The 27,360-nt window shown below is 51.7% G+C and overlaps 1 protein-coding gene across 1 annotated transcript; it reads left to right on the top strand.

Annotated features, from left to right (window-relative positions):
• Positions 1 to 324: 324 nt before the first annotated feature.
• SUPT5H (SPT5 homolog, DSIF elongation factor subunit) lies at positions 325 to 26,820 on the top strand. Its single transcript, XM_052655518.1, has 30 exons — positions 325 to 394; positions 657 to 734; positions 6,179 to 6,344; positions 9,728 to 9,793; positions 10,321 to 10,332; positions 10,814 to 10,883; positions 11,001 to 11,069; positions 11,175 to 11,240; positions 11,562 to 11,592; positions 12,321 to 12,389; positions 15,174 to 15,425; positions 16,588 to 16,677; positions 16,785 to 16,855; positions 18,470 to 18,575; positions 18,805 to 18,898; positions 18,986 to 19,122; positions 19,535 to 19,690; positions 19,772 to 19,918; positions 20,761 to 20,907; positions 20,994 to 21,119; positions 21,988 to 22,072; positions 22,402 to 22,521; positions 22,603 to 22,705; positions 22,786 to 22,913; positions 23,004 to 23,109; positions 23,562 to 23,720; positions 24,035 to 24,203; positions 24,319 to 24,522; positions 26,239 to 26,334; positions 26,411 to 26,820. Exons 2-30 carry the CDS (start codon positions 660 to 662, stop codon positions 26,552 to 26,554), a joined length of 3,264 nt encoding a protein of 1,087 aa, XP_052511478.1. The 5' UTR covers positions 325 to 394; positions 657 to 659; the 3' UTR covers positions 26,555 to 26,820.
• The last annotated feature ends 540 nt before the right edge of the window (positions 26,821 to 27,360 follow it).

Below are 27,360 nucleotides of genomic sequence, written 5' to 3' on the forward strand. Positions count from 1 at the left end.
CTGGATGGCATCCCCGACTCGATGCACATGAGTTTGGGTGAATTCCGGGAGTTGGTGATGGACAGGGAGGCCTGGCATGCTGCGATTCATAGGGTCGCAAAAAGTCGGACACGACTGAGCAACTGAACCGAAATGAACTAAGAAAAGGCGGATCAGAGGGGAGTTAAAACACGCCCATTTGACCCTCCGAAAATGTCGGCTCCACGCCCTACATTAAGAAATCTCTGCCACTCTCAATATGGCGTCCTGAAGTACGTCATCGGGGACGAGCCTCGGGAGTCTCGCGTTAGGCGGGCGGGGCCAAGGGGTAGATTCTCGCGAGAGAGCACGTCAATCCCAGTTAGGCGTCGTGTGAACAGCAGCTGGTAGCGAAGGCTAAAGAGTCGCTAGAGCGGTGAGCCAGTGGGTTGGAGGCCGGGGTTTCAGGCCAGGGGGTTGTTGGAGGCCAGGGAGGCGTAGAGACTGTGTTAGGAGCTCAGGAGGTATGGCAGGTGGCGTGGGGGAGGGGGTTCTCTTTCGGGTTCACGGTTACCAGACAAGGCTGCCGGAAGTGCGTTTAGGGATTTTTCTTCCTGGAACCCTAGGGGAAACTGAGGCTCGGGGTGGGATTCCGAACTGGGGGTTGCGCTGAGGCCGCTGTCTTTCCCTGCGAGCAGAAGATGTCGGACAGCGAGGACAGCAACTTCTCCGAGGAGGAGGACAGCGAGCGCAGCAGTGACGGCGAGGAGGCCGAGGTCTGTGGCCGGGACGCTGGGGGAGATATGGGGCCTGGGGACAGGACCAGGGCAGAACGGCTCCTGTGGGAGCCTAGAGAGGATCAGGACGAGCTCTGGTCTCTGGGGACTTAGAGGTTGTCGGGAGGTAGAGAGAGAGAAATAGGCAAGCCCAAGTCAAGCAGAAGCACAGGTGCTGGGCTTGGATATTCCAGGTACAATGAGATAGCAAGTGATGTTTTTGAAGGACTTGACTATAGTAAGAAATATTAGTGTTTATTTTTAGGTATGCTCAGTCATTGGAGAAATATACTTTTAGTGTTTACTACATGCTAGACACAATTCTTAACCCTTGGGCTAAACCAGTAAACAAAGCAGGTTTTTAAAAAAATCTTTCTTTGCTCTGGTGAAGGTAAAGAAACAGCTGATCAGTTAGTCATTTATTAAGCTAGAAGACACTGGAGAAACGTAGAGAAGAGAAGGGGACTAGGGAGTCCTGGTTGAACTTTCGGTAGGACCATGGTGCACCTGGGAGGGTGACGTTTGGCGGTGATGGAGTGAGTCATGTCATGTGCAGGAAGAGTGTTCCCATAAAGGGGAAGAGCAAGTGCAAAGTTGGGAGCATGTCTGCGGTGGTCAGAAATTAACGAGTCCAGTTTGCCTGTATCAGCAGAGTAGCAGTAACAGGAGCCAGATCATGTCAGATCTTGAAGGCTGTGGTGAGGAATTTATCCTTAACCGAGTGAGGTGAAGCCATGTGAAGTTTTTGAGCAAAGGAGGCATATGATCTAATATTTTGAAAAGATCACTGTGCTTTGGGTCTGTTGAATGTCAGTCTTTAGGAACCAAATACAGACATTTCCTGGGACATATCTGATTGTAGATATTCTTTTATTCTGCTATTAGACTCTTATTTATTTTTGATTTATTCATTTGTTCAACAAATGAATATTTGAGCACCTTCTGCTCTGTTCCAGAGACTTCCTAGGTGTTAGGGAGAGTGGAGCAAGGCAAATTTCTGCTTTCACAGAGTTTGCATTTAGTAGGCAATGATTACAGACTGACAAAGAGATGATACTGTGATTACAGAAATGCCAGTTTATTGTTAAAGTTAGTTGCAACACTTGTAAAAAATTTTATGTAAAAATCAGGTGAGGTCCACAGCAGTTCTTTGCTCAAAAAGTGGCACCCCGCCCCCGCACCTTTTTTTTTCACTGTACATGGCTAAGTGAAACTTAGCCATACAACTAAGATGTATAGGATCTTAGTTCCCTGCCCACAGATCAAACCTGTGCCCCCTGCAGTGGAAGCTCGAAGTCTTAACCACTGGACCGTAAGGGAAATCCTGACACCCACCTTTAAAACTGGGAATTTCTCTACTTCCCAGAGTATATTAATTGCCATTTGTCATCATGCAAATTTAAGAAAAGGAAAATTTCATAACGTGGGTTCTGGAAAACATCAGATGGATGGAGAGAGCCATAGGCTTCCCTTGAACTGCCTCATTTACTTACGTTTCCTGTTTGCCCACTTGCAGGCATTTGATTGTCAATCCTTGTCATGCTCTTTGAGGAGTGCTTAGCTTGCCAGAATAGGAATGGGGCAAATGGGAAGATGACAAGAAAGGCCGTTCCTTCAGGCTGTCTCACTGGGTCCTTGGTCCTCTGACTCATGGCTTCAAGACACTGAGCTTGTGGTTAAAGCTGGGTGGTAATGAGACCAGGATCCCCAGTTCCTTTGCCTGCCTGAGGCAGTGTGGTCTGTACTGTGCAGGTCTCACTTCCCTAACACCACGTCGGGCTTTTTTTTTTCTCCACATCAGTCTTTTAACTCACCTGCTGGCTCACCTGCTCTCATCAGGAAAGGCAGGAGGGCAATGTGAGGGCTTTCCTCACCTCCAGAGATAGGTCTGACTGGGCTTTATATTTTTATTTTAGTTGTGCTGGGTTTTCGTTGTGGCACAGGCTTTCTCTAGTTGTGGCTCGCGGGGGCTTCTCTTGTTGCAGAGCGTGGACTCTCTAGTTGTGGCACATAGGGTCCGGTGCGTGCAGGCTCAGGAGTTGCTGCACTTGGGCTCAGTTGCTCCCTGGCATGTGGCATCTCGGTTCCCTGACCAGGATCAAACCTGCATGCCCTGCTTTGTGAGGCTGATTCGTTTTTTTTTGAGGCTGATTCTTAACCATTGGACCACCAGGGAAGTTCCCTGGCTGGGCTTTATAGACAGCCAAGTGTTGACATGGTCCTTAAAGGACTGGCTCCTGTGAATACACAGGTGTGTGTGTGTGCTAAGTCTCTTCAGTCATGTCTGACTCAGCGACCCCATGGACTATGTGTAGCCCACCAGGCTCCTCTGTCCTTCTCCAGGCAAGAATCCTAGAGAGGGTTGCCATGCTCTCCTCCAGGGAGTCTTCCCGACCCAGGGATCAAACCCAGGTCTCCTGCATTGCAGGCAGTTTCTATACTATCTGAGCCACCAGGGAAGCCCTAGATAGACAGCTAGAGATGGCAAATAATAAGCCACCGTTGAGGCAGTTATCTGGTTTATTATTCAGCATAATTCCATCACCAGGGATTAAACCAGTACCGCTTGCAGTGGAAGCACAGAGTCTTAACCAGGGAAGTCCCTGAGTGATCATCTTATTCATCCATTCAGCAAGTGTTCTTTGAGTTCCTGTTATGTTAGGATCAGTCTCCCTTACAAGCCCTGTGTTGAGGTTGAGATAGTTTATAAGCCGATGGTTACTCTAGGGCATGCTGAGGATGGGCTGTGTCAGAGCATGTTCAAGCCCTGAGGTAACAGAGATGATAGTGAGAACTGTCTCCTCAGAGAATGGGGAGCCAGGGTTAGCAAGAACACTGCTGGAACTGACCCAGGGCGATGATGCAGAGTTCCTGGAAATCAGGCTGTGGTCCTGATTTGAGTTAAAATAAGGGATACTATGGGCTAGTCAGAATTCTGTTTTGAACAAATACAACTGACCCTTGAACACAATGGGTTTGGATTGCTTGGGTCCAATTATATGTGGTCTTCTTTTTTTTCAATAGTATATTATACCCCAGGTCCAAAATGGGTTAAATCCCGAGATTTATAATGGTGGATACTGAGAAACCCTGTAGTTGGAGGGTTGCCAATAAGTTATGTGTATATTTTTGACTGCATAGAGGGTCAGAGTCCCAACCCCCATGTTATCTGAGGGTCAGCTGTATTTTTAAAGCCGTCTTCTGTTCCCAGCCCTGGGCTGGGTGGTGGTGAGGACCTAAGAGTGTCTGAGCTATCTTGGGCCTTTCACTCAGGGAGCTAGCTCACGTGGTCAGGGCTGTGATGGTGGAAGCCCAGAGAATTGTGAGCCTAGAGAATGTGCCTGACTCTCCCTGGTGGGGAGAGGGCAAGCATCACTTCCTGAAAGAGTATTTTGATAGAAGTATGAGTGAGAGGCAGAGGAAGATGGCTTTTTATGCTGAGGACGGATGGTGGACAATGCTAGGAGAGCGTGCTGTAAGAGCCTCAGTGGGTTTGGACCTAGCGTTTAGGAGGGCTGCCTGGAGGGCCGCCTGGGGAGGTGGCACAGAGGGAGGGGCACACCAGGCAGCTGGGCCTTCGCCTGAGGGCAGTGGGGAGCCCTGGCTGTTTTAAGCAAGGGACTAAATGATCAGATTCATGTTTTAGATCCTAGTTTCCCAAGACTGTAGATGCTTTCCAGGTGGGGAGTAATGAGAAGTGCTTTTAGGTGGAATAAAAATAAGACCTGAAACCACATTGAATCATTTAGTAAGACAGTTAATTTCCTTTTGATTTGCATATCTTATCTTTTAACTGGGTCATGAAGAAAGTTTCACTTTAGTGCTACTGTGTCTTGAACACCTTTCTGAAATTTGCTAGTCTCTGTGTTTGGCAGGGAGAACAGGCTTTAGGCTTAGCCTGCAGGAGGCAACAGGCAAGTTCCAATCATGTTGGAACTTAGTTAACATTGTTTTCCTTTTAATTTTATGGTTACTTTCTATTTATAACAAGTGAAGCGAAAGTTGCTCAGTCCTGTCTACTCTTTGCAACCCCATGGATAGTCCATGGAATTCTCTAGGCCAGAATACTGGAGTGGGTAGCCGTTTCCTTTCTCCAGGGGATCTTCCCTACCCAGGGGTGGAACGCAGGTCTCCCACATTGCAGGTGGATTCTTTACCAGCTAAGCCACAAGGGAAGCCCTATTTATAACAAGCTAACATTTAGAGTTTTAACTTCTGAAATGTTTAAAAGCAAAAGAAGTGCCTCTTCAGTAAAATTTCCAGTGAATTTAAAGAAAAATACCAAATCGGTTGTTCTGATTTTGGAGATGGTGAGAAGTCATGAAGTTAATGAGGGAAAGGTTAATGTTTGGGGACACTGTTTGGTATGAATCATGTCCTTTTGTGATTTGTATGAAAAGGGGGGATTGGAGGTCAAGAGACAGGAAAGGAGGCTGGGGCAAAGATTCAACTTTAGAGGGCAGTATTCTGGCGCAGGCTAGGGGGCTCTGGGAAGGGAGAAGGGATAGATTGAAGAGATAATGTTCAGAAAGTAGAAAGATCAAGAGTTTGGTGCCCAGTGGGAGCTAGAGGAGGCTAGCATGGGTCTAGGGAAAGACCCTGAGGCCAGTTCGTGACATGGTGGATGTGAATGGCTCGGAGGACATCAGGGGAAGGTATCCAGGAGGCTGTTGGCACATGAGGGTGTCTAGTTCTGGGAGAAGAGTTGGGGACTGGAGACAGATGGGGTTGTCATCTACAGAGACAGGAAGTGAGATCGTGGAAGATAAAAGGGCCAGAGAGAGGAGTACATAGAGGGAGAAGGAAAGTGGGCCTTTGGCTGAACCCTGGTGATTGGCACCAGCATGTGAGGGGTGAGCCCAGTAAGGGGAACCTGCAGAAGAGCAGGTGGAGAGGTTAGAGAAAAAACAGGAGTGATGCGGCAGATGCCAAGGGTAGAGCAGTTCCCTAGGGAGAGAGAAGTCGGTGGGGTGAGAAGTCCTACGGGTAAGGACCAGAGTCTGTCCACAGAAACAGCTGTGGAAGGTGATCCGTGACCTTGGCAAGCAGTGTAGACTGGAAGCAGCTCTGGGCGTCATTGTCGCAGTGACACGGCCACGGGAGTGGATGAGACGGCCTGGGGGAGTCGTCGTATAGAGGAGGACAGGGACCACGGGTCAGGCCTAAAGGAGAGAGTGCTCAGAGGCCTGGCAGAGGCTAGCCAGGAGGTCTAGGGGAGGGGGAGCCCAGGTCGGCTCCCAGGGGCTGGTTGGGTGGATGGTGGTGCCGTCACTGAGATAGGATGGCTACTAGGGAGGCCTGGCCAGGGTGGAAGAGCGTGTTCACAGAGCAGAGGGGGCGGTGATCAGCCAGGCAGAGCCGAGGTCAGATTTAGGGATGGAGAGCATGGTGTCTGGATTTGGGGGGTTCAGAACACTGGTTCCCCGACCCCCCCCACCCTGCAGGTAGAGGAGGAGCGGCGGAGTGCAGCGGGCAGTGAGAAGGAGGAAGAGCCTGAGGAGGAAGAGGAGGAGGAAGAGGAGGAAGAGTATGATGAGGAAGAGGAGGAGGAAGATGACGACCGGCCCCCCAAGAAACCGCGCCATGGCGGCTTCATTCTGGATGAGGCTGGTATGTGACAGGGCCGGCAGGTGCTGAGCGGACGCTGGACTTCCACCTTCGGTTCTGTTTCTCCAGGGTATTATACTTGTTAAACTTTTCCTTTTGGTAAATGTCAGACGCTCACTGGTAGGATCGTATACGGTGCCCTGTGTGCTACCAGTAGTGAACAGCTCAGCGCTGCGCTTGCTGTGTGTATTCCTCCTCACTCCCACCCACCACCAGAAGGTGTTGAAGCAGATCTCAAATACATAATTTTACCCCCAAATATTCCTCTGAATAACCTGTAAGATAGATCCTTTTAAAACACAGAATTAAAATACCATTGTCATGTTTTTAAAAACTGGCGATATGCCGTGCTAGTCCTGAAAAGCTCAGGTGACGTAGAAGTAGGCAGCTGGACAGGGCACCAGAGGCAGACAGATCCTGGCCTGGCTCTGCTCTTTCCTCAGGGGCCCTGGGCAAGTGGCTGCCTGTCCCTCTCAGCCTCTTTACTGTTCTGTACAAGGCAGCAGGCAGATCTGCCTACTTCAGCAGGAATATTTTCAGGGATTTGGGGGATCAAGCGTGTAAAGCACATCAAGTTGGTGGCAACCCAAAATGTAATGGCCAGCCTGCAGTAAGCCCTCAGAGAACAGGGTTGTCATTTTTTCACGTTGTGTGGGCCCACATCATATCTACTGTTCTGTAACTGCTTTTCTGTTCAATGATTGTGGAGGTGTATATAATGTACATAGTTTAAGTTAAATGAGTTAGGTTAAATGAGTTAAGTTAAATGTAAAAAGTTTTCTGAACACTTGGCAGGTCCTCAATAAATTTTAACTGTTAGCATCATCATCATAGAAATATGTTTTTTCTGATGGCTGCTTAGTGTTCCATTCTAAAATGTGCTTTATGGAACCAGTCTCTTAGTGGACGTTGAAATTGTATGTAATTTTCAGTAGTAAGCAGCATTACCATGAATATCTTCATATATATTTAAACATATATGCAAGTTATTGCCTGGGCTAGGGGTTCTTAATCTTTTTTTTGTGCTGTGGCCCCTTTTAGAGTCTGCTGAAGCCTGTGGAAGTGTGAGTCCCCAACCCTTCTCAAAATCATGTTGTGAAATGCATAAAAAAGTACATAGAATTCCAAAGGAAACAATTATGGTGAAATACGGTCTCTGAATATTAGAAGAACACTGTAATGTGGATTTCTTTGGGGGCCTAATGGCTAAGAGTCTGCACTTCCGCTGCAGGGAGTGTGGGCTCAGTCCCTAATTGGGGAGGTTCTGTATGCTGTGCAGTGCAGCCAAAAAGGAGAACACTGTGATGTATGTGCTGCTCTTTTTTTTTAGCATATTGAAAAAGCAAGGTTTAATGGAGGATCTGTTAAGAATCTAATTTTGAAGTAGTAATGACTGTGAGTAATATTTTGAGGTATCTGTAGTTATACTGTGCTATGAAAGTACCAGACTTCACTGCTTGACATGCTGTGGTTTGTTGCCATTGTTCATGATTGATGTAAATACTTAGAGATTAGTGAAAATGAAGGTGCAGTTTTTTTCATCTAACATAGACCGTGCAGATTTTCTACATGGTAAATCCCTAAGTCAAACTGCTGGACAAAGGGGATACATATTTTTTTAAAGCTTTTTGATACCTTTGGCCAAACATAAGCTCCCAGAAAGGTCACACTACTTGATAAGCCCACCACCATCTGTGCAAGCGATGCTTGTCCCTGTGCTTGTTGCCTGTGCCCAGGCAAAGGGGAGTGACTTGGAACCCACCCCTCATTGTCTTGGGACCCTCTTACCAGAGAGGAAACCAGGAAACAGAAGGGCAGGAGATGCCCTGGGTATTCCTGGTTCTCAGAGAGCTTCAGGCCTTTTCTCAAAGGCTGAGGAGGAGGGAGTCCTTGCTTAGAGAAAAGGTCTTAGCAGATGGACTCAGATCAAGAGAGTGGATAACACGCCATCTGACACAGATGGTGGTCACTAGGGACACCCACTTAGTGGTGGTGGGACTGTCACTGGGTACTGCCTGTGGGAAAGCTCTGTGGCAGTGCCCATTAACATTCCCCATGCAGGGACCCTTAGAAGGAGCAATTCCCTCTGAGGAATTCACCCCCAGGTACATAAAGATACGAGAACAGATGCTTGCTGCAGTCTGGTGTGCAGTTGCAAATGTTTGGTGACTTCAGTGTGCACTCTTGATTAGGGCCTGGTATAATGAACTCCGGGCTTCCCTGGTGGTTCAGCAGTAAAGAATCTGCCTGCAATGCAGGAACCGCGAGTTCGATCCCTGGGTCAGGAAGATCCGCTGGAGAAGGAAAGGGCAGTCCACTCCAGTATTCTTGCCTGGGAAATCCCATGGACAGAGGAGCATGGCAGGATACAGTTTATGGGGTTGCAAAAGAATCGGACATGACTTACCAACTAAACAGCAACGGCATGATGAGCTACAGGGCCGATAATCAGGCAGTGCGTGAGGCGTGTGCCGCTGTGGAAGAGCTCGAAGCCGTCTTATTGCTTAAAGAAAGGGTGAGACAGAACAACGGGCTAGAAAATTGTGTGGAGGGAAAGTAGTAGTCGGGGGGTTTATAGGCATTTCTTACGTGTGGCCACATTATCTCTAGAACAGAAACTGGTCACACGGTTGCATCTGGGAAGGGGACTGAAAGGGCTTAGAAATGGGAGGGAGACTCACTGAACACTTACTCTTCTGTACACTTTGGAATTTTTTGTCATGTTAAGTTTTTAGTGTAGTGTTTGATACATACAAAAGAATACATGTAATGTAACGAAGAGGTTAGGTGCATGGACCCTGGAGCCAGATTGCTTCTCAGGTACCAGTTGAGAGCCTTTGAACAAGTTAGATGACCTCTCTGTGTCTCGGATCTCTTACTGTGAAATTAGAAAGATGGTGATACCTCCCTTAGGGTGGCCAGGAAGATTCAGTGAGTAATCTAGCAAGTACTCAGAGGAGGGGCAGGGCATTTGGTACCCTAACATTAAGTGTTGGCTATTAGAAATGTAAGAGAATAATAAAACCAACAAACCATGAATCTTGTCTTTAAAAAAAAACAAACTATGTACCAGTCTTCCCTTAATAGTTAGGAGGGAACTCTTTTGCTTGCTTATTTGGATCTTGTTTTTAAAATGGATCTGTGGGTGGTGGGAGGGAGGGATAACTTTTAGAATCAGGTGGATCCATACATGAGACGGTCCCTGGGGCTTAAAGCACCTCTGAGGCCTTGGGCAGGAACCTTGCCTGTCCGAGCCTCAGTGTCCTGATCTGGAAGCTGGGGGTCCGTAATACCCACTGCCTGGAGGAGATATCTTCTGGGAGCTGGTGCGATGAGGTCACCTTTGCCCTGGCTGCACTGGTGACCACTCAGCATTTCCGTTTCAGATGTGGATGATGAATACGAGGACGAGGACCAGTGGGAGGATGGAGCAGAGGACATCCTGGAGAAAGGTGAGGGGGCCCCACCTCCCGGAGACCACCGGGGGTGTGGCTGAGAGGGTCTTAAGAGCCCACCCACCCCGCACTGTCCTGCCCCTCACCCTCCTCACCTTGCTTCTTTCTGTCTTTGCCAGAGAGACCAGCTCTGCACCCTTTTCCTTTTAGGCCCATGAGCTGGGGGGTTGGGGGCTGTGGGGAGAGGACTCTGGGATCCCAGGGCCCCAGTGAATCCCTTCTGGGGGTTGGGGGGGGCAGGCTGTATCCCAAGCTACCCCCCACTTCTTGGGCCAGTGCCACCCCTTCCCTGTTATTTTCCGTTCTGTGCGCCTCATACATTTCGGCTTCTCCCCCAACCACCCAGTGCCTGGCCTTTACTTTTGATTTTCAACCTTCTTGTGTCCTTCCCTCCCCCTGTCCCCCACCCATTGGTTGATTTCGCTGCTATAATTTGGCTCATACTTTGTCTGCCCTCGCCCACCACCACCACCACCACCACCACCACCACCACCACTACCACCACCACCTCTTCCTCCAAGTAGAAGAGATCGAAGGTAAGAGCTTGAAAGTGTGATTGCCCACCCTCCTCCCATGTCCTGACATCTCCTCCTTCCTGCCCGTGGCACCCTCCCTCACCCCTGGCCCCTGTCCAGCCCTGGGGGCTCTGACTCATGCAGGGTCCCCAGGCAGGGGGTTCTGGGGCCAGATTTGGCCTGGGAAAGTATGTGTGTGTTTATGTGTGAGTGTTGTGGGGTGCAGGGGTGAGGGGCTGGGTGAGTGGCTTGGGGTAGAGTTCAGGGTGTGCATAGACAGTGGTTGTGAGTGGCTAGGAACAACTGGATGTCCCCAGCTCCTGGGCCCCACCCCCAAGGAGGACACTGGGAGCAGGATGCTGAGGGGCTGAGGGTTGGGGGTTTCCTCAGTGAGGTGTCTCCTGCCCCAGGACCCAACTCTGACCCCCAATCCCCCACCGCTTTCTCCTGGCCCCCGCTCTTCATCTCCCCTTACTCACCCTGTCTGCCCATTTCTTTGCAGCCTCCAACATTGACAATGTTGTCCTGGATGAAGACCGGTCTGGGGCGCGCCGCCTGCAAAACCTCTGGAGGTGAGCTGAGATGGGAAAGGGTGAGGCCGGCTTCCATGGGGAGATCTGGGGGCAGGTCAGCCCACCCTCCTTCTCCTCAACCTTCCATTCTCGTTCACTTTCTCTCACACACCCCAGGGACCAGCGAGAAGAAGAACTGGGCGAGTATTACATGAAGAAATACGCCAAGTCATCTGTGGGAGAGACGTAAGGGCGTGTGCTGGGCTGGGGTGGGCCTGGGAGCATGTGGTCCCTTAGGAGGGTTGGAGTCTGACAGACGCCCTTCCTGCCTGACTGCCCCTCTCTCTCCAGGGTGTATGGAGGGTCTGATGAGCTCTCGGATGACATCACCCAGCAGCAGCTGCTCCCAGGAGTCAAGTAAGAGGGTGGGACAGGAGGGCTTAGGTGGGAACTTTTATGGGCTGATGTGCCCACATGGCTCACTCCCTGAAGTGAATCAGGCCACAGAGTTGCACAGACGGAGTGGTGGCTGGTGGGGAAAGAAGGGAATGGCAAGTTGGTGCTCCTTCCTCTGCCTGCTCAGTTGGTGCTTTTCTCTCTCCCTCCTCTGCCTGCGGATGGCAGAATGGAGAAGGGAGAGGGTGTGGAGGGAGAGGAAGGAGGGGTGGGTGCGGTGATGTGTATGTTTCCCATGAGGAGACGGATTTACTAAAGGGCTTCTTTTTCCTCTCCTGTCAGGGACCCCAATCTGTGGACTGTCAAATGTAAGGTGTGTGCCCTGGCCTCATGGCCTGAGGGAGGCAGAGGAGTGGCGAAGCGGCCTTGTCAGGGGAACTCGCCTTGACCTGTCAGTCTCTTGGTCCTTCTTCCTCTGCCTCTGCCTCCTTCTCTCTCCTTCCCCCGCCCTCTTCACCCCCTCCCCTCTCCCTCACTAAGGGTCTCCTCCCAGGTTTGCTTGTCTGTGCCTCTTGCTCTTTGACCCCTCCTTCTCTCTTGTTCTTCTCTCTCTCCTGTTTTATTTATTTTTTTCTTGTTTTGACTGCACTGTGTAGTTTGTGCAGTCTTAGTTCAACCAGGGATCAAACCCAGGCCCCCGGCAGTGAGAGCACTGAGTCCTTTCTAACCACTGGACAGCCGGGAAAATTCCTGCTGTCTTACTTTATCTTTTGCCCAATGACACTGTCTGTCTGTATTTTTTTAATTGAGGTGTAATTGACTTATAATATTATGTAAATTTCAGCTGTACAGCATAGTGATTTGCAATTTTTAAAGATAACTGCATTCGTAGTTATTATAAAATATTGGCTTTGTCCCTTGTGCTGTGCAGTGTATCCTTATAGCTTATTTTATTTTATACATAGTAGTTTGTAGCTCTTAATCCCATACCCCTATCCTGCCCTCCCCGGCTCTGTCTTCCTTGCTGCTCTCTCCTGCCCACTTTCCTATGTCCTGTTCCCCGTCTTGTCGTCTCTCTCAAGCCTGCCTTTATTCTTCCAGATTGGGGAGGAACGGGCCACAGCCATTTCCTTGATGCGCAAGTTCATTGCCTACCAGTTCACAGACACGGTGAGTCGGGTAGGCAGGCAGCCTCGGGGTGAGAGATGGGTAAAGCCCAGAGTGAGAGACAGAACAGGGTCAGGGGTACCAGGCACCCCAGGTGAGCTGCACTGCCTGTTAAAGTGAGCTGCTTCAGCTAGAAAGTGATCCCTTTCTGGCTTGAAGGTGCTTTTGTGCCTGTCGAGGTGCTGTTTTCATTTTCTCTGCATTTCTGGCAGGGTTCCCCAGCCCCTGCACCCCTCTGAAAGTCAGCCATCTCTCTTCCTGAGCCTTTTCTGCCTGAGGGTGAGTTCTTCCTGTTCACCAACCCTGGTGGGCAGCTGTCACCCTCTTGCTGTTTGGTTGGGAGTCCTAGCCTAGGGCAGTGTGGCCAAGTGCATCACAGAACAGGCCTGTCAGGAGAATTCCTTCCTTCTCTTTTTCAGTGTTATCAAAGTCCATTGAGCCGCTCCTCTGGGCTGCTCCCCGCGCTCGGCGATGCTGAGCGTACAGCAGTGGCCGTGCCAGCGCTGGTCCCGGCCCCGTCAGGGCTCGCTTACATGCAGCACACAAGACATGAAGTAATGCTGACTGCGTGCAGGGCAGCAGATGCTGCAGGAAGGGCACAGATCTATCTTTAGACTGTCGAGTTTTGAATCCTGCCCCTGTGGCTTCCTCACTCTATGACCTTGATCGAGCCACTTCCCCTCTCTGTGCCCCTTGTTTTCACCTCAGCATCTTTAGAATTAAGTTATCTTTGAACATGTCCAACTCTAAGTCAGGGCTTATTCTACAGCACGTGTTCAGTTGTTTTCAGAGGCGTAATTGTTAGTTTTGGAACCAAGGCCTGCTGACTGGTAACTTTCTCGCTGAATGTAATTTGTATTAGACCGAGTGCATTGCTTTCACCTGTCAGAGCAGTGGGTGTGTGTCAGTGGGGCCAGTGGACAGTTGCAGGATGTGCAGATCGTGATTCTAAATGTGCTCAGACTTCTGCTTTGTGCCCTAGGCAAGATTCTAGTAACCTCATTTGAGGTAGGACTCAAATGGTACATGTATATCATAAAAGCCAAAATCTCTCCATACCCGAGTCCCATTTTCCAGAAGTAATTATTGTTGGTCTGTGTTCCTTGGCTTCATAGGTGGCTCAGTGGTAAAGAATCCGCTTGCCAGTGCAGGAGCCACAGGAGATGCCCGTTTGATCTCTGGGTTGGGAAGATCCCCTGGAGGAGGAAATGCAACCCACTCCAGTATTCTTGAGGAGAAAATCCCATGGACAGAGGAGTCTAGCGGGCCACAGTCCATGGGGTTGCAGAGTCGGACGTGACTGAGGAACTGAATGCACAATCTCGTGTCTTTCCAGACCATCTTCCCTGCATACTGGAAAATGTGCTGCTTGTTAAGTCGCTTCAGTTGTGTGACTCTTTGTGACCCCATGGACTGTAGCCCGCCAGGCTCCTCTGTCCATGGGATTCTCCAGGCAAGAGTACTGGAGTGGGTTGCCATGCCCTCCTCCAGGGGCTCTTCCCGGCCCAGGGATTGGACCCAAGTCTCTTATGTCTCCTGCATTGGCAGGCGGATTCTTTACCACTAGCACCACCTGGGGAGCCCCATGTTGGGTATGTGTATTGTCAAAACCAGGAAAACATGGAATAAAAACTTGAATTTCTATGTTTAAATGATTATTAAAATATCTAATACCTAATAGGTTTTTTAAAAAATAAAATGGTATTATATACATATCATTCTGCAGAGAGCCTTTTCTCAGCACCATGATTGATCATCTTTCTATGCCCAGGAAATATAAAGTTGTTTCCATTTTTTGCTATTAGGAACAATACTGAAACAATCTACTTGCTTTTTAAAAAATTGAAATGTAATTCACATATGATATGAAAATATATTGCTGGATTTGATGTTCTGTTTCATTAAAGGTTTTTGCGTCTATGTGTATAGGGGATTTAGTCTGTAGTTTTCTTATGTTGTCTGTGTTAGGTTTTGGTATCAGGGTAATAATGGATTCATAGGACTGATTGGGAATGTCCCCCTTCTATTTTTTGGAGGCTTCTGTGAAGGAGTGGGGGTAATTTTTAGATGTTTGATAAATTTCACCAGTGAAGCCATCTAATCCTGGGCTTTGGGTGAGTTGGTGGGTGTACGTGTGTGTTTTTTGATTATTAGTTCAAAATCGTTACCTTGTATAGGTCTATTAAGATTTTCTATTTCTTTTTGAGTCAGTTGTAGTAGTTTATGTTTTTCTACAAAAAAGAAATATTCATTTCATTTAGGTTTTTTAATTTATTGGCATGCAGTTATTCATAGTATGTTTTAAAATTCTCGAAGTTTGGTAGTAATGTCCTTTCTTTCATTCCTGATTTTGGTAATTTGAGTTTTTTCTCTTTTTTTCCTTGGTCAGTCTGGCTAAAGATTGGTCAGATTTATTGATCTTTTCAAGCAACCACCTTCCCTATTGTTTTTCTAACCTCTGTTTCACTTATTTCCAGTCTGATCTTTATTGTTTCTTCCTTCTGCTTGCTTTGGGATTAATTTCCTCTTTCTTTTCTGTTTTCTTAAGGTGGAAGTTTAGGTTATTGATTTGAACAGATTTTTAAGTTGGTGTTTGCAGGTGTAAATTAACCTCTGAGCATGCTTTTTTTCTATGATAATAACTGCAGTGCGTATCCTTGTGATGGTGTCGTTGCACAACATGTTTCTATGGGATAAATCCCTGGAAGAGAGCTTGCTGAGGTGGCAGTCATTCCTGGTACTAGCAGTCATGTCTCACTGTCTCTGCCCACCGGCTTGGCCCTCCAGCCCCTGCAGATCAAATCGGTAGTGGCACCAGAGCATGTGAAGGGTTACATCTACGTGGAGGCCTACAAGCAGACCCACGTGAAGCAGGCCATCGAGGGTGTGGGCAACCTGCGGCTTGGATACTGGAACCAGCAGATGGTGCCCATCAAGGAGATGACGGATGTGCTTAAAGTGGTGAAGGAGGTGGCCAACCTGAAACCCAAATCCTGGGTCCGCCTCAAGCGGGGCATCTACAAGGATGACATCGCTCAGGTGCCTGGGGCTGGGCTGGGGCAGCTGAGGAGGCCAGGGCGCTCTGTTCTATCCTCCCTTCTCTATGCTTTATCCTTTCCAGCCCTCTAATTTAGTCAGAGAGCAGAACCCACTCAGGTCAGGTGAAGCAGAGTCTGAACTTTGTCGCGAACACACAGGAAATGGAGGACCATCTTCTGTGGGTGTTCGATGAATGTTAGGTAATGATCTGAAGATGGTGAGGAAGTCAGCCATGTGAGGTTCTTGGGAAAGAGGTGTGGCAGAAAGCAGCATGTGAGCCAGGATGGGCGAAGCAGAGTGAGCAAGGATGAGAGTGGCAGGAGATGAGCTCAGGGAGGCAATGGGGGCCTGTAGCCCATCCAAGAACTTTGCCTTTTACTGGAGTAAGATGGGAGGCTCCAAGGGAAGCTTGGATTTTAATAGGATTACTCTGCTGACTACATGGAGATCAGACCACTGACTCTCAAGCAGGGGTACCCCCAGGGGACCTTTTACATAGAATGGAGACATTTCTGGTGGTTTTAACTGGGAAATGAGTTGATTCTAACATTCAGTGGATAGAAGTCAGGGATGCTGCCAACATCTGACAAGGCCTGGGACAACCCCGCACAACAAAGGATCACCTGGCTGAGGAAACCCTGCAATAGACAGGATGGGGCCGCAGGGAAATCCGTGAGGAGACTGCTGTCTGGGATGCAGGTGATGGTGGATAGGACCGAGGTTGCAGTAGTAGAGGGGGGAGAAGAGGTCAGAATTGTTGAAGGCAGAGCTGACAGGTTTGCTTCCAGGTTGGATGTGGGTGTAAAAGAAAGATAGGAGTGAAGAGTGCCTCCCACATTGTGTGCCTGAGCAGAAGGAGGAATGGCGGGGACCTGTGGGGAGAGGAGCAGATTTGGAGGCAATCAGGAGGTTAGCTGCAGTTATGCTGGGTTTGACGGATCTTTTAGACATCCAGGTGGAGCTGTCACGTCGTCAGCGGGTACTTAATTTCAGGCTGGAGGGAAGACAGTCTAGAGAATGAATCTGGACGAGTTGTCAGCAGTTTCGTTTCCTCTCATCATGCTCTGTCCCTGGCCCTTCCTGGCATCTCCTCACCCTCGCTGTGTCTGGAGCTGGGGAGGGAAGGCTGGGGCCTTGCTGACCTCCCAACCGGACTTCTCAGGTGGATTATGTGGAGCCAAGTCAAAACACCATCTCCCTGAAGATGATCCCACGCATCGACTACGACCGCATCAAGGCCCGCATGAGCTTGGTACTGTGGGGATGTGCTGCTGGGAGCGGGGAGGGCGTGCTTGATCCCTGCTGGTGGCCAAGTCCTCGTCCCGCATGCTTCCCATCCATGCCTCTTTTCCTACGCAGAAAGACTGGTTTGCCAAAAGGAAGAAATTTAAGCGGCCCCCACAGAGGCTGTTTGATGCAGAAAAGATCAGGTGAGTGTCCTTGGGCTGGGCCGGGTGCCCAGATCTGTGGTGTAGGATGTCCCTTTGCAGATTCTCCTGTAGAGCTGGGCTCCCAGAGCCGTCGAGGGTTTAGTTTATGAGTGGTTAAGTTGGCAGTATAGCCTTAGCCAAGTTATTTAACATACCTGTGCCTCAGAGTTTCCTCTGCTGCAAAGATCAGTAAGAGTAACCCCTGCTTCCTAGGATTGCACTGAGACTCAAAAGAATTAATATGTGTGTGTGCCCAAAATAGCACTTGGTACCTAGTCAGTGTGAGGAATGGTGTCACTTACTGAAATGAGATTTATCGACACATCAGGCCTTATAATCTCTTTTCTGATCTCCTAATGCCTGGACACCTCAGATGGGGTACAGAGCCCCTTCTGCTCAGGACACCTCTGTCCCTCTCCCCCTCCCCAGCTGAGTGGACCTCTGGAGCACCCCAGGGTTTCCATCATCCCAGGGCTTCTGGGGGCTCCAGCAGGGAGGGTAGGTGAGGAGGATGAAGCAACAAAAGCAGCCAGTGACACTTGCCCTCTGGTCCTGCTCTGAAACACATCGTAAATGTGAACAGTTTTTTCATTCTGATAAAGGCCGGATTGTAGAATGAGCCTTTTGATCTGCTAGGCTGGGCTAATACCTCTAGGCCAGGCCAGATTAATACTTCACATGTCTGAACTGGACTCATTTACAGCACTGGTCTCCCCCCAACTGGAAATCCCCTTATTGAGAACAAACCAGATTGACCTTTCCCTGCCCCGCAGCCGTCGGTCTGACGCAGTGCCCAGACCTGCCCAGCTGAGCACACTCGAACCCCTCTCCCTAGATGCACCGTGTGCATGAGAAGATGATGGGCAGGAGGAACCCAACCTGCTCTGTACACTCCCCTTTTTGAGAAGTGGACAGGGTTTCCCTCCCAACTCTAGCAGCATGGGGCAGGATCTGAGGGTCCCCCTGCCCGCATGACCCATGTGGGTCACCGCACATGCAGGCCAGGAGCGTTAGAGCACAGGCTCGGGAGTCCTAACCCCTGCATTTGAACCTTGCCTCTTAGACTCATAGGCTTGGCCACCTTGACCATATCGTGTACCCTCCCTGAGCCTCATTCTCTCACTTCCCTGGAAAATGAGGGTCCTATTACTGATGCCACGGGCTTTGGAGAGGAGTCAGTGAGGTCACGTGTGTGTGATTGTTAACTGTTAGCGTGGTCTGATACTTTGTCTAGCTCGTACTCAACGAGTGAGTGCCTGCCGTGTGGCAGGCACTATTGTAGGGTAAATAGTGAATAAAAGATGCTAAGTCCATGCCCTTCTGGAACTGCCATTCTAGGGAGATGGATCAAACAGGAGCTCATCAGAGGGTGTTAATGAGCCGTCATTAAAAATAAAGCAGGGAAGGGGGCGGCAGAGTGCAGAGGGGCGGGAGCAGTGTACCCTGCCATCGAGGCAGGGCCTTCGGGCTTTGTGAGAGGTCACTTCCACCCAGAGCGGGTGTTTGGGATGGGATGGCTCAGACATCCCCTGTCCACTTCCTCCTTTGCTAGCGGAGGAGACTGAGGCCCAACAAGCCTCTTAACACCCTCTTCTCTCCCCCACAAAATTCCAGATCCCTGGGGGGTGACGTTGCCTCTGACGGTGACTTCCTCATCTTCGAGGGGAACCGTTACAGCCGGAAGGGCTTTCTGTTCAAGAGCTTTGCCATGTCTGCTGTGGTAAGAGTCCCAGAGGGAGTCGTGCCAAGGGTGGTAGGGAGCGGGAAGGCCCAGCTTTCTCCCTCCTGCAGTTCAGGCCCCAGAGCAGTGGGCTATCTGGGTTTGTCCCAGGTAATCCTCAAAGGAGTATCCCTAGGAGAATAACCTCAGCATCTTTCCAGCCTGTTAAGCTGGGCTGTGCCTCTGACCTTCATCTGCTTCCTTCTCTTCCTCTTGTTTTGGGGCTCAGATCACAGAGGGTGTGAAGCCCACACTGTCTGAGCTGGAGAAGTTTGAGGACCAGCCAGAGGGCATTGACCTGGAGGTGGTGACTGAAAGCACAGGTATGAGGTCACGGTCGGTAACCCAGTCCAAGGAGAGGGCGGCCCACAGTGAGCAGCCCCCAGGTTAGCCCTGTGTCTGCCCCGCAGGGAAGGAGCGGGAGCACAACTTCCAGCCCGGGGACAACGTGGAGGTGTGTGAGGGCGAGCTTATCAACCTTCAAGGCAAGATCCTCAGCGTGGACGGCAACAAGATCACCATCATGCCCAAGCACGAGGACCTCAAGGTGGGGGCCGCACCACTCGTGTGTACCTGCTGGGTTGAGACCATGATGAGACCATGGAGGATTCTTGAGGTCACTGGTTTCAGTTTGCTTGGGGGTGGGTGCGTCTGACACTTGTCCAGGCCCAGTGGTGTGTGTCTAGGGTGAGGCTGTCTCCAGGTGGGTCTGAGGAGGTCTCTGTAGTCTGGTGTCATCTGTCTTGGGGATGGCCCATCTCTATGCAGGGTTAAGGCTTGTCCAGGCTGATATCCTGGGTTTCTGGGGCAGGCTGAGGGTGGTCTCCAGTTGGGGGGGTGAGCCTGGTGTGGGTTGTGGCCTGAACTTTCTGGAAATACGAGTGGAATCTGAAGGCGGGTGGGCACGTGGTCTGTGGTGACTTCCCTAACCTGCTCGCTGTCCTCATCCCCATCCCCAGGACATGCTGGAGTTCCCGGCCCAGGAACTTCGCAAGTACTTCAAGATGGGGGACCACGTGAAGGTGATCGCTGGTCGGTTTGAGGGCGACACAGGCCTCATCGTGCGGGTGGAAGAGAACTTTGTCATCCTCTTCTCTGACCTCACCATGCACGAGGTAGCTGGTTGGGGGCTGGGAGCGGGGTGGATGTACACGGAGCCACATGGACCCTGCTTCATCCACTCCCATCTCCTACAGCTGAAGGTGCTCCCCCGGGACCTGCAGCTCTGTTCGGAGACGGCATCAGGTGTGGATGTCGGGGGCCAGCACGAATGGGGGGAGCTGGTGCAGCTGGACCCCCAGACTGTGGGTGTCATCGTGCGACTGGAGCGGGAGACCTTCCAGGTGTGTGTGCTGCACGCAGGGGCCTCCTCTCCCTCCAGCTCTTCATCCTGGGAGGTGGCGGAGCAAGGTGGCCGAGAACCCAGACTGCTCCGGGTGCAGACCTGGCTCTGTCGTGCGGGGCCCGCTGTGTAACATCGGTCGGGCAAGTGCTTGTCAGTTAGCCCCTCTGTGCCTCAGTATCACACCTTGTGAGAAGGAAGTAGCAGCGGCATATGCTTCATTGGCTGTGACTGAATCCTGAAGTCAGATACGTACCTGGGCACTGGGTGCTGGGCTTAAGGGCTGGGTGCTGCTAGTGTCTTCCTCCCCTTCACTGAGGATGTGGCAGCCAAAGAGTATGAATGCTTCGGACCCCAGACTCTGGGTTCTCATCTCAGCTCTTTTATGTTCTGCTGTGTGACCCTGAACTAGTAACTTGCCCTCCCTGGGCCTGAGATTTTCCCTCTAAAATGGGAGCTGTGACAGCACCCACCTCAGAGGGAAATTTGAGGCCTCAGTGGAATTTTGGGTGAAGAGTTTAGCACCCATCTGGCACAGAGTGATGGATAGACATTAACTAGTATGTTAACGTTTGTTCCTCTGCTCATCTCAGGTCCCTGATGCTCAGTCAGAATGGAGTCTCCTTCTAGAGGGTGTTTTGGAATGACGGGGACATTTTTGGGTGACCCGGTGCCCAGGGGGTGGTTCCTAACATCGCCTGCCCCAGAGTCAGGGAGTCTAGACATCCTGCAGAGCTTGGGACAGTCTCCCATAGGAAGAACCATCCCACTGCAGGGAAGCCCTGCCCCACATGACGCCTTTCCACTCCCAGCCACTCGGTATCCCCTCCCGTCCCTCCATAGGTGCTGAACATGTATGGGAAGGTGGTGACTGTCAGGCACCAGGCCGTGACCCGGAAGAAAGACAACCGCTTTGCCGTGGCCCTGGACTCAGAACAGAATAATATCCACGTGAAAGACATCGTCAAGGTCATTGACGGCCCCCACTCGGTGAGTATAAGCTTTGTCCCATCTGTTACAGCTGAGAGATTTGGGGTAGAGCGTGGCCACGAGCTGACTGTCCTTCCCCCGTCCAGGGCCGGGAAGGCGAGATTCGCCATCTCTTCCGCAGCTTCGCCTTCCTGCACTGCAAGAAACTGGTGGAGAATGGTGGCATGTTTGTCTGCAAGACCCGCCACCTGGTGCTGGCAGGGGGCTCGAAGGTGAGGCGGGCATGATGGCACCCTGTCTGCTGGCCACCTGGCTCAGCTGTCTGGTCTTCCCTGGCCTCAGGAGTGACACAAATGGGCTTGATGTCCATTTGGACAGGAGGGCAGCTGTCAGTGTCAGGTCCTTGGCAAATTGTGAAAAAAAAGGGTTTTGAGATTCTGGTCTGTTTACCAAATCATTTATTCATTCAGTTTTATGGAGCACCTGTTAGGTGTTTGGCGCTGGAGCTGCGGCACCGAGCAGTACCAAAGCCCGTCTCCTGGTGCTGCTCCTCTGGAGATGAGCAGATAACAAACACGCGTAGCACAACTGGGGCTGATGGCGAAGTATAAACCAAGATGAGCGAGAGCGTAGGGGGGTTGCTGCTTTAGAGAGGACGCTAAGGACAGACTCACCTCCTTGAGGAGGTGGCATTTAAGCCAGAGACTTGAAGGAAGGGTCGGGGCGCCCCATGAATGTCTCAGGGGACAGCACAGTTCCTGAGGTGGGATTTGTAGGAAGTTGTGCAGAACTAGGTATCCGAAAGGAAATCAGATGTGGGATCTGGGGAGCTGGGATCAGGAGATGGTCTCCTCAGGGCCCTGCAGATGGAATGCGGAATCCCCATGGCTTGCAGTTTGTATGTCACCGGGGGTTTAAATTCCTGACCACCACATGGTAGTCCCACTCCTTGCCTCTTGATTGACAGGCCCACAGTGGCATAGGCGTGGCAGTTTTCCTAAAGGGAATTGAGCCATTGTGACCAGAAGGAGGGAGGGATGGCTGCTGGGCAGGTTCAAACAGCAGACGTGGGATGTGTGGGGCCTGGGAACCTGTCACTCAGGCCCTGGCTGCCAGTTCACTTCTTGTCCCTCCCCCTAGCCTCGCGATGTGACCAACTTCACAGTAGGAGGCTTTGCCCCTATGAGCCCCCGGATCAGCAGCCCTATGCACCCCAGTGCTGGAGGTGAGGGGGATCTGGAGTATGGATATGTCTGGGGGCTGGAGGAGGGATGTTGTTCAGCCTGCACTCACTATCTGCTCTGGGCCAGCCTGCAGATGGTAAGACTCACAGCCCAGGGGAGACCCGACCCCCAACCCCTTGCCAACAGTGACAGCCCAGGGTGGTCAGGGCTGTGAAGGGAAAGCCCTGGGCTCTGGTGGGGGACCCCCAGAGGAGGCTCCTAACCCAGAGGTTGGGGGCAGTCAGGTGAAGAGGGGGCTGGAAGGGACCCTGGCTATGGGCACAGCATGTGGGGGGGTGAAACAGGGACTAGTGACATTCTTCCTTCCCAGGTCAGCGCGGTGGCTTTGGCAGCCCAGGTGGCGGCAGTGGTGGCATGAGCAGGGGCCGAGGGCGGAGAGACAATGAGCTCATCGGCCAGACTGTGCGCATCTCCCAGGGGCCCTACAAAGGTGATCTGCAGGGCTGTGTGGAGGCCCGGGGAGGGCCGTGGGGAGGAGAGCCCGCTTGCTGACCTGCTGCCTCCCCACCAGGCTACATTGGCGTGGTGAAGGACGCCACAGAGTCCACTGCCCGCGTGGAGCTGCACTCCACCTGCCAGACCATCTCAGTGGACCGCCAGCGCCTCACCACCGTGTACGGGCCAGGGCAGGGCTGGGAAGAGGGCTGTTGGGCGGTGGGAGGGCCCTGCTCACCCCACTTCTCTGTGTCTACAGGGGCTCCCGGCGCCCAGGCGGCATGGCCTCAACCTACGGGCGGACACCCATGTATGGCTCCCAGACCCCCATGTACGGCTCTGGCTCCCGCACACCCATGTACGGCTCTCAGACGCCCCTCCAGGATGGTGAGCGCTCCCAGCAGACAGGGATGGGGGTGATGTGGAGGGGTCTAGAGACAGGACAGAACTGACGGACACATCTCTCTCCCGTTCCAGGCAGCCGCACCCCGCATTATGGCTCTCAGACGCCCTTGCATGACGGCAGCCGCACTCCTGCCCAGAGTGGGGCCTGGGACCCAAACAACCCCAATACACCATCACGGTGAGCTGGGGCCGGAGCAGGGTTCCCTGAGTGTGTGTGCCCGTGTGCATGAGTGGTTCCACTGGGTGTCTATGGAATGGTCAGGTCTGTGTGACCTACCCTGAGTCCTCTGCTCCCAGCCCCAGGCTGGTTATGTGAAGGAGGGCAGGCCTTGCTGGGGCTGGAGCCAAAGTCGTTTCCCCAGCTCCCATCAGAGTAGTGAGCTGGGATTAAGACGTGGGCCTGGAGACAGAGTGTGTGACCGTTGTTATATGGCTGGTTGCATGAGCTTGGATGGGCAACCTCATCTCTGTTTCCCAAGTGTGCCCACCTGTGAAAAGAGGTCTCTGGATGGGCTGTCCGTGAGGATGAGGTTGCCTTGGTTTTGCCTGGTGTTCCGTGCTGTCCTGGAGGCATTCGCTACATCGCTGTGACCACCATAGTCATTCTCAACAGACCTCTCTCCCCAACAGGGCTGAGGAAGAATATGAGTATGCCTTTGATGATGAGCCTACCCCATCCCCACAGGCCTACGGGGGCACCCCCAACCCCCAAACACCTGGCTACCCAGACCCCTCGTCCCCGCAGGTCAACCCACAGTACAACCCACAGACTCCAGGGACACCAGCCATGTGAGTCCATTGGGGCTAGCCCTTATCAGCTGCTGCCAAAACCTTCTCGCTGCCAAAGCCTCCTTGCTGCCATCACCTCCTCTCCTTCTAATATTTATTTATTTGGTGCATTGGGTCTGCATTGCATCATGCGGGATCTTTCTTGCAGCATGTGAACTAGTTGTCGCCTGTGGGATCTAGTTCCCTGACCAGGGATTGAACCCAGGCCCCCTGCATTGCAAGGCGGATTCTTAACCACTGGACCACCAGGGAAGTCTCTTCTCTTCCCTTCTAATGCCCCCAACTAATACCCGCTTCGCTCCTTGTCTCTGCAGGTACAACACAGACCAGTTCTCCCCCTATGCCGCCCCCTCCCCGCAAGGCTCCTACCAGCCCAGCCCCAGCCCTCAGAGCTACCACCAGGTGGCGCCAAGTCCAGCAGGCTACCAGAATACCCACTCCCCAGCCAGCTACCACCCCACACCCTCGCCAATGGCATATCAGGTACTGGTCAACTGACACGCCCTTGAGTGTGCTGGGCTAAGATGGGCCTTGGGCCTGTAGGGACACCCAGGCCAAATGACCTGTTCCCAGCAACCACATCCCCTTTTCCCTACAGGCCAGCCCCAGCCCAAGCCCTGTTGGCTACAGTCCGATGACACCTGGAGCTCCTTCCCCAGGGGGCTACAACCCGCACACGCCGGGCTCAGGCATTGAACAGAACTCCAGCGACTGGGTGACCACTGACATCCAGGTGAAGGTGCGGGACACCTACCTGGATACACAGGTGGTGGGGCAGACGGGTGTCATCCGCAGTGTCACGGTAAGTAAGGCCCCAGCTGGCGGGTGGGCAGGCATCCTCTCCTTTGGGGTCCCCAGTCTCTGTGGTACTGGTTTGTCCTGGTTTTCATTGTTGTTGTTTGTTTTTCTTACTATCTATCCACATCTTCCAGTAGCTGTTTATAGCTCGAGACATAGACATGGAAAGGTTTGGCATGCAAAACTTCACAAGGCAGGGAGTTCTGCCTTTTATGCTCATGGCCCCCATCAGCCTGGGAGATCTAGTGACTGGCACCCAGGAGTATGGTTACTTTTTGATAGTTCAGTAACTAGAACTGAGTGCTCCTCTGTGCCAGGCTTTGGCTTAGCACCAGACCCCCGTGCCCCATGGGCGCCCCCTGCTCCAGTTTTGCCGACCCTTCATTCTCCCTAGTCACTGACTTCTCTTCAGCCTCAGGGCCTTTGCTCCTTACTTTCCTTTGTCTAGGACTCGCTGCCCTCCATTCTTTGTCTAGTTAACTCCTACTCATCCTTCAGAGCAACACCTGGGCTGTCTCAGGTCTCTTTCTTTCGGGTTCATGTAATTCTTTTTCATGTTATCTACCTGCTGCCTAAAAGCTTAAAGTTTACTCATATGGGATTCTTTGATCACCAGGTCTGTATTTTCTTCCTAAATAGCCCCAGTTTCTCGATGCAGGATTGACACTTTGTTGGCCTTTCAGTACATATTAATTGAATTAATTAAACAAACACTAGAGATGAAGACAGCTCCAGCCTGCCCTCACAGATCTCACATTCCCATTGGAGAGACAGACATGTCCCCAGACAGCCTGATGGCCCGAGCTGGGATATGGGAAGCACAGAAGGAAAGGGGAGCTATGTGAACCCTAGGGAGGCACCTTACCCAACTTTATAAGTGTTCAAGGAGGGCTTCTGGAAGAAGGTTAATGTCTCCGTCAAGACCTGAAGAATGAATAGGAGAAAGCCAAGGGAAATGGCCGGGGAGGGGGTTGAGGGCGCTGAAGCTAGGGGGCATGTGCAGAAGCCTGCAGGAGAGGAAAAGCCTGGCACACGTGGGGGGTTGAAGTCTATGCACTGTGGCTGGAACTTAAAGAGTCAAGGGGGAAGTGAGTCATGATGCCAGAGGGGAGGCTGCAGCAGGTTACACGCCAGCCTGGAGAACTTGGATTGTGTCCTGAGGAGACTGGTGGGTGGGCATCTCAGCAGGGATAGGATCAGATGTGTGGCTGGGAATTAATTCACTTATTGCTGTGTCATAGATGGATCAGGTGTGGTGAGACGGGATCAGGGGCTGGGAGCCCAGGGGGAGGTCAGGTTGCACTACTGGGCTGTGGGAAGGAGGGAGGTGGGAGAGAGCCTAATTTAGCCTCAGGAGCCTAAATGGACAGGCCAGGGACCTTGGGGCCATCCTTGAGACAGGGGCCCAGGAGAAGGAGCAAGTGTCGGGGAGAAGCTGAGGCCAGTGTGGGACACGAGTGAAGGGCCTGAGCAGCAGTTTCCCTTTTGCCCTAAGTTAGCTTCATGCAGATGCTTCTCTTGCTGGTCTGATCACCCTGCCCCGCCATCCCCTCTACACCACAGACCTCAGGCCTTGGAACCAGGCCCAGCCTTCCCCTTTTCTGCCCCTGTGTCACCTTGGGAAAGTGACTTCTTAGAATGAGTCCTGATCCTGTGTCCCTTGAGGGCAGGGGAGTATCAGTCCTGTGTTGGGAGCTGACCAGGCTGTCCCCACCCCCAGGGAGGCATGTGCTCTGTGTACCTGAAGGACAGTGAGAAGGTTGTCAGCATCTCCAGTGAACACCTGGAGCCCATCACCCCCACCAAGAACAACAAGGTAAGGGAGGGCAAGGGGACGCTGGGGCGTGGGGCTGCTGCCGTGGCCCCTGACCCTGTGTGTTGTCCCCCTGCAGGTGAAGGTGATCCTGGGTGAGGATCGGGAAGCCACAGGTGTCCTGCTGAGTATCGATGGCGAGGATGGCATTGTCCGCATGGACCTTGACGAACAGCTCAAGATCCTCAACCTCCGCTTCCTGGGGAAGCTCCTGGAGGCCTAAGGCAGGCAGAGTGGACTTTGGCAGATAATCTGGCAGATGGAGAGCATCCCTCTTTCCTTCCCTGGTCCTTGGCTCTGCCTTGGGATCCAGGGCCGGGAGTAGGTCTAGCCTGGTGGTTCAGGATTTCTTTTATTTTCCTTTCTGCGTTCCTTTCTCCCTCCCTGATATTCATGGGAATCAGAGTAGAGTCTGGGGGAGGGTCCCCACCTTCTTATTCCCCACCTTCCCCAGCTTGCTTTTGTGTTACGGTCTTTCAATAAAAAAGTTTCGTCAAAAGTCCTGTCTGTTTGTGTTCTGGTTTGTAAGTGGAGTCACTTGCAGACCCCACTTAATACCTTGCTGTGGGGTCTTCAGCAGATAATGGTCCTACTTAAGCCTCATGTTACTCAATGGAGTTTGAGTAAACTCCAGGAGTTGGTGATGGACAAGGAGGCCTGGCGTGCTGCAGTCCATGGGGTCGCAGCGTGGAACACAACTGAGTGACTGAACTGAACTCAGCTCAACTCAAAGCCTCATCTAGAAAATGATACTCCTGCCCCAGAGACTATTGAATGTATGAGAAGACACTGGCCAAAGATTTTAGAACAGAGACTGCCACGTGATTGACAAAGTTGTATCTAACTTGCGCTTGAGTTGTGTTAGGTGAAAATTAGTATCCCTCTGCAAGGAGATCAAGCCAGTCAATTGTAAAGGAAATCAACCCTAAATATTGGAAGAACAGATGCGGAAACTGAAGCTCCAATACTTTTGCCACCTGATGCGAAGAGCCGACTCAGTAGAAAAGACCACGATGCTGGCAAAGATTG

The sequence above is a fragment of the Budorcas taxicolor genome, chromosome 18 (genome assembly GCF_023091745.1).
Source record: "Budorcas taxicolor isolate Tak-1 chromosome 18, Takin1.1, whole genome shotgun sequence".
NCBI classification, from domain to species: domain Eukaryota; kingdom Metazoa; phylum Chordata; class Mammalia; order Artiodactyla; family Bovidae; genus Budorcas; species Budorcas taxicolor.